At 44.8% G+C, this 8,068-nt stretch overlaps 1 protein-coding gene across 1 annotated transcript; it reads left to right on the top strand.

The window, feature by feature from the left end:
- Positions 7-7,097, top strand: C3H1orf131 (chromosome 3 C1orf131 homolog). The gene is made up of 7 exons (XM_021392107.1): positions 7-128; positions 223-533; positions 2,799-2,855; positions 3,954-4,049; positions 4,753-4,839; positions 5,828-5,874; positions 6,522-7,097. Exons 1-7 carry the CDS (start codon positions 68-70, stop codon positions 6,649-6,651), a joined length of 789 nt encoding a protein of 262 aa, XP_021247782.1. The 5' UTR covers positions 7-67; the 3' UTR covers positions 6,652-7,097.

Genomic DNA, 8,068 nt, shown 5'->3' with positions numbered 1-8,068 from the left:
GTGGGCGGCGCCATCTTAGGGGCGACGGGAGCCGCCCGGGCCCAAGCGGCCTTCCGCTCTGCGCGCCATGGGGTCGCGGGAGCCCTGCCGGCGGCTGGAGGCGGTGCTCGGCGCCCTCTACGACCTGGGTGGGTGAGCGGGGCCGAAAGGAGAGGTGCGGGAAGGAGGGAGGGCTGTTCGCTGCGAAGCGAAGTTGACCCGCGCACGTGTTCTGCCGCGCAGGTGAGGAGCCCGGCGTCCGGGGCGCGGCGGAGGACGGCGAGGCGAGCGAGGCGGAGGAGGAGGAGGAGGAGGAGGAGGAGGAGAGCCGGGACGCGCAGCCGGCAGCCCGGAGCGATGCCGGCGGGGCGGAGGGAGGGCGGCGCAGCGCCCGCGGTTTCTTTGGGGGACTGCGGGAGGAGATGCGCCGCACCGCCCCGCCGCCGGCCCCCGCCGTGCCGCCCCCCGCCCAGGTGGAGGTGGTGGTGTTCCGCGCGAGGAAGAGGAAGGCGAGGCCCGCCCCCCCCCCGGCGGCGCCCGGCAGCGGCACCCAGGTAGGGCCGGGGCGGGGGAACCTCCGGGCTGGGGGCTCTGCCCCGAAACTGCCCTTCTGTGTTGGTGCTGCTGCAAAACGAGAAAACCTCAGCGACCGACAAAAATGTGCTGCCCTCGGTTAAGCAAGAGTGTGGGTGGAAGTTCTTTATGGCTTTTTTTTAAAAAATTTTAATTTCTTTTTCTAAAGCCACACTAGAGACTTTACATTGAAGGACTGGGGTGCCCCTTCCTGGGTACAGCAGAAAGCAAGCGAGGTCCCTGAGTACTTGCCTGATTTTGTTGTCTCTGCCCTCTACCATTATAACACGGTAACTCCTGCACCAAGCATCTCCCCTCCACCAGTACAGGGGCCTGTAAATCCCAGATCCCTCCCCGGGTGCCCAGCTAACAGCAGCCAGGCCTGCTGGCAGGATGAAACAGGGGTGAGTGCAGGCTGAGAGGTAACGGTTGTGCCAGAGGAGGTTCAGGTCTGATATTAGGAAAAAATTCTACTCAGAAAGAGTGGTGAGGCCCTGGCACAGGCTGCCCAGGGAGGTGATGGAGTCACTGTCCCTGGAGGTGCTCAGGAAACATGCAACTGTGGCACTGAGGGACATGGTTAGTGGGCATGGGCTGGTTGGGCTTGGTGGCCTTAGTGGTCTTTTCCAGCATTTAGGGTTCTATGACCAAAGGCTTTTTCTTCCAATTTCAGAAGATCTCTGATTAAGTACTATACATTGGAAACAGGAAAAATAAATCTCAGCAACGTAAATAAACCCACACGTGGGGCTGCCAATACAGCATGAAACGTAAGCTCCCAGCTTAACAGTTCACTAGCTTGCCAGTGGCCATACTTCAACACATTTATTGCTTCAATTCAAAGGCAAGGCTTAGCCTCTAGCAGTGTCCCACAAATAAAATGGACAGAAAAGCCTCTCAGCTGTTCCTATGCTTCAGTGTTTCATGTGTTGCCCTCGCCTTGAGGATGGGTGGGTGTGAGGGGCCTGCAGGCCGCTGACAAGCAAGGAGCACCTTGGGGGGCTGGTGCTGGGTATCTTATGGAGGGAGCATCTTGTAGGCAATAAGTCTCAGGCCCCTGGGTTGATTGGTGGGCATCCAACGTCCTTGTGCTGCCAAAAGCTAGGGCTGAGTTGCGTGAACGGAGAGGCTGGGATGGGCCTGTCTGGAAGCTGCATCCAGAACAGACTGCAGTTTCCTTCCCAGTGCTGGACGCTCAGGAGAAGGCTGTGTATCTGATGGAGCAGCTCAGGGGTGTGGTCCAGCACCTGCTCACCAAGGCCAGACATCAGACACAAACTAAAGCAACCCCGGGAGATTTGTTACTGCTCTGAAGTGTCCTGTGTCAGAAAGGCACAAAGATAGTGGGAGGCTTTTTGGCTTTAAACAATAGGAGAACTAATGGTGGCTTCTTATTAGGTCTTCTGAGCTTTCTCTGTGTGCTTTACTTGAGCTGCATGACCTAAAACGTCTCGGAAGGGCTGTGTACCAAAGGCAGCAGCTTCTCCTGCCTTAAGGAGGGGGAAAGTCCCATAAACCGTGGTCCACTGAGCACCAGGCTCACTTTGAACAAGTGTGTTCTTTAATCAACATTTAGATACTTTTAGTAAAGTCTACCATTTGTTCATAGTTCTTTATTTGGAACTGTTTCTTTTACATTAATTAACCTGCATAGACACACCAATATATGCACGCTCAGTTAAGAACAGAGCTTTGTTCTGCGTGTTGTCACCAGCTATCAGTACACCTCTGCTCTCTCCTGGTCGGAACCAAAATGACTTCAGGTTCATATCGTATCCTGCTTTAGCAGTTTCAGTACAGATTTTGAAATGGAAGCATGCATGATGCAAAGCTCACATGTGGCACTTTTTAAAATCTCTTTTCAACCTGAAATTATAAGAATTAATTGAAGTTGTTATTTTGTCTGTATTTTTCTGAATTATGGAATTCTTTGAAAGCATTAGCAGAGAGTGTAGGCAATAAAGTGCAGGACAAAGCTATATATGCTCTGTGATATAATGGCACCCTGTAAATGCACAAGGCTGTTCCAGTATGTCCTTATAATATCTGCATATTAAGAATGCCATTGAGACTTTCTTACCTTGATTTATTAAAAGAGAAAGCTAGAAAAAGATGCAGCTGGAAGGCTTCATACTCTTCCTTGGCACCTATTTTAGCATTTCACTGCTTTCTAAAGAACTATTACAGTCAGCTTTTAAATTGGTTTTGCTTATTATATTCAATGAAATGTTTTGTTTTGCTCATAGACCAAAACAGTGGCTGAAAAGAAAAATGTGAACAAGCAAGAATTTAACTTTGAAAAAGTAAGTCACTAGCATCTACCTAATCTCAATACTTAATTGTGCGGGCACGTGTGTATTTATATGCTTGGGGAAACTGCAGTGGAACCACTGAGAAGCAGTGCTAGAAAAGGTTATCTTTTGCAGGTGAGGATTTCCTAATATTTTGGCCACGTGCTTTGCTGGAGGAGAAGTGTGTTAGAGAGGCATGTTTTGGCTTTCTGATCTTTCACTGATAAATTGAGGAAGTTTACTGTATGCGTTAACTGTGTAAAGCTATGTGAGTACCCATAATATGTAGCATATGGTGTTTTAGGCCTATGGTGTTAGTTATGAATTTCTAATCTCATATGGGGAAAGAGGAAAAAAAAAATCTGACATCCACTTTTGACACAATAAATGACTTTTTTCCATTTGTCCTTTTGTTCTAACCTTTGGTTCTCTAAGTGTAATTATAGCACTGGCCTTCTTAGCTGCAGATTTGTTTGCAGATTTGTGCAAGTTGTATCGTGTGCCTGATCTCTGCTCAAGGTTGTGCAGTGATCCAATGAGATCTAACAGTGGAGATGCTGTGTGGAGTGCTGTACTGCTGGAAACAGTGGGGATTTAACCACTACCTTTAAAAGATTCTGAATTCACCACTGGTTTTGTCAAGGAGTTCTTGTATAGTGTCAACTATGTATGTATGTGTATGTAGATGAACCACTTCACCATCTGCCTCTCTGTGTTTCTCACTGGTTAAGTGCTCTACAGCCAAAGAATTGGAATGCTCTGTAAATGCTAGGTGCTGTGGATAGCACGTCTCATTGCTCTGGTTTGTACAGCACAACACAATTCACTTTTCTGCAAAGTGCATCCTTCCCATGTATCCAGTTTTATGCGAAATGAGGAGAAACAATTACTGACCCTCTGTTAGTCCTTACTGTTTGAAGATTAGGTGGACAGTGGTCAACTGTTCTGCGGTGTAGTTCAAAACTCAATTTCTATTATTTTATATCATACTGAATTCAGATATTAGCCAGGGTTTCTCTGGGAGTATGACTTTCGTTGTGGTCTGTCAAGTGTTATTTTACAGCAGGCTGGACAATTACAAAATGCTTGCAATTTTCTGTGATGTTTTAGGCCCGTTTGGAAGTGCACAGGTTTGGAATCACTGGCTATGAGAAGCAGGAGCAGCGTATATGGGAACGGGAACGTGCAATCATGCTGGGAGCCAAGGTAATTCTTGCTTGTTTTGTGCTGGGACGTGACTCAACTGTTACAACGCAGGAAAAGAGTAAGAAACACTGTGGGGTTTTGGCACCAGTTCTTTAAAACACAAGATCCCATTCCCCCCTCCCTCTCCCACCTTATGCTTACTTTTACATCATCTGTTCAGTCTTGTGGATTTTCTATAAATCGATTAATTTTCTGGAAAAATAATATTTTTATGTTATCAGAGATATTTAGGTGAAATAGCACTGATTGGGACAGAAAACAACGTTTACTAATTTTGAAGCAGACCTTTCAGAACTTAACAGCTGAGAGGAGGGACTTGCTTTTGTAGAGATTCATTTTCCCAGTGAGTTAACAATTGAGAATTTTTCAGTTGTATTTATCACCAGCAGTGTAGAAGGGGGAAAAAAGTTTTTCTAGGTCTTCTTTAGGAGTGGGGAGGAGGGTATGGACTTTCCAGGTTCAGTATTGTATTGGAAACCTTGTAGATCTGCTACACAGTATAAACATCCCTCTCCATCAAGAAGTGCATTTTTGCTGTGTATCTACTTTATAGTCCTTAAGTCCTTTCCTCTCATCTAAAATGAAATAAACTATGTCTTCTGCTTACCCACCACCTGAAAAATAATTTCCATGCAAGCATGTGAATACTTTTGAATCTATTTGAAAATTTCAGCAGACGTATCACTCTCAATCTTTGTCGCAGCCTCCCAAAAAGGAACACATCAACTACAAGATACATAAGGAGAAGATGAAGGTGAAAAAAACAACAAAGGATGATGATAAGCGACAGGTTTGTGTGACATCTTGTCTATAAGAAGCCAGCATGTAAGAGCTAGCCCAAGAGCCTGACAGGTAATGCCTCAGGCACGGGAGGAGTGCCTGAGTTTGACACCTGCTGCTCCCATGGAGTGAGCTCCTGACTCCAGCACGACTCATCTCACCAGTAAGAGCTTGTCGTGTGCAGTATGAAGGACGCAGAATTCAACCTGTGTTGTGGTGGGTTTCAGTGCCCCATGATGCAAAATAAGCACCTTTCCTGGTTGTTGGTTTTTTTTCCATGACTCTCAAGGGAAACAAAAAAAAAAACAGTCTTCAGTTAATGTTTGTTGCATGTGGTTTAACCACAGACAGCCAGATGTTCAGCTGGTTTTATATCAGCACAATTCCATCTAGGCCCTTACCCATTATTTAAAGCAAGGGCGAGGTTTGTGTTGCATCTGTCCTCTAGCGTGGTCCACCTGGCCCCAAACCTGTTCCCTGCCTCTGCTGTAGGTGGGAGCAGGCTGCCAGGCAAGTTTCTGCTCCACCAACTTGTCTCTTGCCAGCTTCTTTCCAGGGGACCTACTTCTCCTCCATCACATGGCTTAAAGCACACCCAATGTATGACCAAACACAGGCAAACCCTGTCATTTGCCACTGTGCTCAGGCAGGCAGCTAGGTGTTCTTGCCTGCTACTAAGTAGCTCTTGTGACCCAAGGATTTATCGTGTACCCAAAAGGAAGGTCTCTTCCCTTGTGTAGCTGGATTTGTGCGCCCTTACGTGGCAGGGGCAACGTTTTCATCGTGGGTGGACTGTGCTTTCCACAGGGTGACAGGAAGAGCTCTGGGCATGGTGCTCTGTGAGACATTGCATCATTTGTCCTATCAAAAGGTATCCCAACCTGTTTTCATGCATCTTGTTCAGTGAAGCAAAAACAACTGAATGTTGTGTGTGCAGGGGATTGGTTAGCCAAGAAACTCTGTTCCTTTGCCATTAAAATATGTATCTTTAAACACAGGAACAGAAAGGTGATTCTCTGAAGAAGAGGAAAGACTTGAAGGAGAGGTGAGAAATTTTTAATGCAGTTACGTTTCTTTTGTATAGCCTTGCTGATGTATTGTCCCTGTGTAACTATGCACAATCTTAAATAACCACAAGTTATGTGCGACTTTCTCACTGTGCAGAACTCTTGTTACAGAATGGCGACCTTGTTCCATGTTTAGCGGTTTCAGAGGCTTTAGTTCTGCAGCTTAATTGAAAACATGTCAGGTATGCCCTGGCATGTTAAAGACTACAGCTAGGATGGATGGAAATCAATGTGTGGGGACTCAGAATGTGCCATTTACTCAGAGCATTTGCCCTGAGAAACAACTTTTGCAAAACAACGAAGTACAGCAAATAGAGGCTTGAATAGTACAGTGACGTTGTTAATTATAGTGTAGCAGGCTTGCTGAAATGTGGGACTCTTTATCTTCTTCATCTAAAAATCTTTGTTTTCAAGCATTTGTTTTAATGCAGTTCATTCTGTAATGTGCTACAAGTTTTGAATGGTAACACAGGTAATAAATGTTCCGGGATCAATACGTGCTGTAATTTGGTATTCCGTAATATGAATGCTGACTGCATAAATACGTGATATTTTTCAATGTATTGAACGTTTTCATGAGTTTCTGGTGTTTCTCTTGATTCACTTTCCCTCCCTGCTATTTCAGAAAGGCCAAAAGGAAGAAATCAGTGCCTAGCATCTGGCCTGCAGGACAAGTTGGAAAATTCAGAGATGGTACCTTGATTCTACAAAGCGGTGACATAAAGAAAATTAAATCAACTAAAGTTATCAAATGAACTTACGATGCTGAATGAAATGGACAAAAAGAATTAAGACAGAACTCTCACTGCCACCAGAAGAGCAGAAGAGACTTACATACCCCCTTGCCCTGCCACCATGTCTTAATTTCTTTACTTTCTTTTTTGTTGCAGGGCTTTCTGTCTCCTATTTGTTCTTGGGAGAATATGACAATTTACCATTTTATAAATAAAAGTAGGACTTTTTAATAATTAAGAAGGTTACACGGGCTGTTTTTATTAGTAAATATGTTCTAAAGAAAGCATTTTACTGTCTGGAATTAGCTTATTGGTGCTAAGTGAAAAATTTAATCCATCCGTTAGTGAATTATGTATTAGAATTAAATTGTATAGCTCTTTGACTTCATCTGGAAGAATTATGGCAAAAGCAATACCTTATTTGCTCTGAACTTGAGGTAGGTGTTCTTAAAGACATATCAGACATTCATCTGTTTCTGTGTTTATCTGAATTGTTAGTGGAGAGTGGAACTACAAAACAGTTTTCATGCCCAGCAAAGCCTTTTAAGGTTTCAGAATTATCTTCTCAAGAATGAAAAATGAGATTCTTCTGAAGCTTTTTCCCAGGTAAGTGTTAGAGACTGAACTCTGCAGATACGCAGTATCTACAGAGAACACCAAATAAGCAGTTTCAGATGATTGTTTTGGGGGTGATAGTGATGTAAGATGGTGTACAAAAGCAGGCAACGTTCAAGACCTGAGCTGAATGCCAGATGAGGTACAGACATCCAGTAGTTACACACTGTTCATGGTTGACTTGTGACATGTTTCTATCAGTCAGGTTAACTGTTCAATGACAGAGGGAAAGAGTTCATGCTTTGTTTTTTATATTTAAGTTTACCTGGTGCTTATTGAGCAGCCTCGGCAGTGAAGCAAATATACATGAGAAGGAAATTAGCCCTTATTGGAGACGCTTCTTTTAGGTGTATAGGTGAAATTCAGCTCACCCATGAGGATTTTGGAAACTTGCTTCCTAGCTGCCTCCTGGGAACTGAGTAAGCTGATCTCTAACCTCAGTGAGCAGTGAGGTCTGAGCCAGCAACATCCAGAAGCTGGCTCCCTTTCCAGGATAAGAAATTATCCTGAGGTAGGAGGAACTACAGCACAGAAGGGATACTTTCTCACACAGTCTTTCCCCTACACCTTTCACCTTCCTTTCAAGTCTTGGAGAAATACTGTGCCAGTTCAGAGGACTCAAAGAGAGGGAGCCCCAAAGGAAAACAGAGCCAAGTAAAAAGAGGAAGGGAGTGTTTCTGCGTGCTCTTCCCACATGGCTCTAGAGCTGGATTGCTAAATGCTGTTATCGCACTCTGTAATTGCTTAATCGGTATTGGTTGCAAATTCACACTGGAATTAACAGTCCTATCTAGTTACTGAATATGCACTTAAGAAATGTCAA

Source organism: Numida meleagris, chromosome 3 (assembly GCF_002078875.1).
Source record: "Numida meleagris isolate 19003 breed g44 Domestic line chromosome 3, NumMel1.0, whole genome shotgun sequence".
NCBI lineage: Eukaryota > Metazoa > Chordata > Aves > Galliformes > Numididae > Numida > Numida meleagris.
This window is presented reverse-complemented; position numbering and strand designations above follow the sequence as displayed.

Bases quoted from the DNA above. Each gene is read 5' to 3' on its own strand.
- C3H1orf131 (XM_021392107.1), top strand. From the start codon at position 68: ATGGGGTCGCGGGAGCCCTGCCGGCGGCTGGAGGCGGTGCTCGGCGCC. The intron at 129-222 runs GTGGGTGAGCGG...TCTGCCGCGCAG, and splicing joins CGGCGCCCTCTACGACCTGG to GTGAGGAGCCCGGCGTCCGG. The intron at 2,856-3,953 runs GTAAGTCACTAG...GTGATGTTTTAG, and splicing joins AAGAATTTAACTTTGAAAAA to GCCCGTTTGGAAGTGCACAG.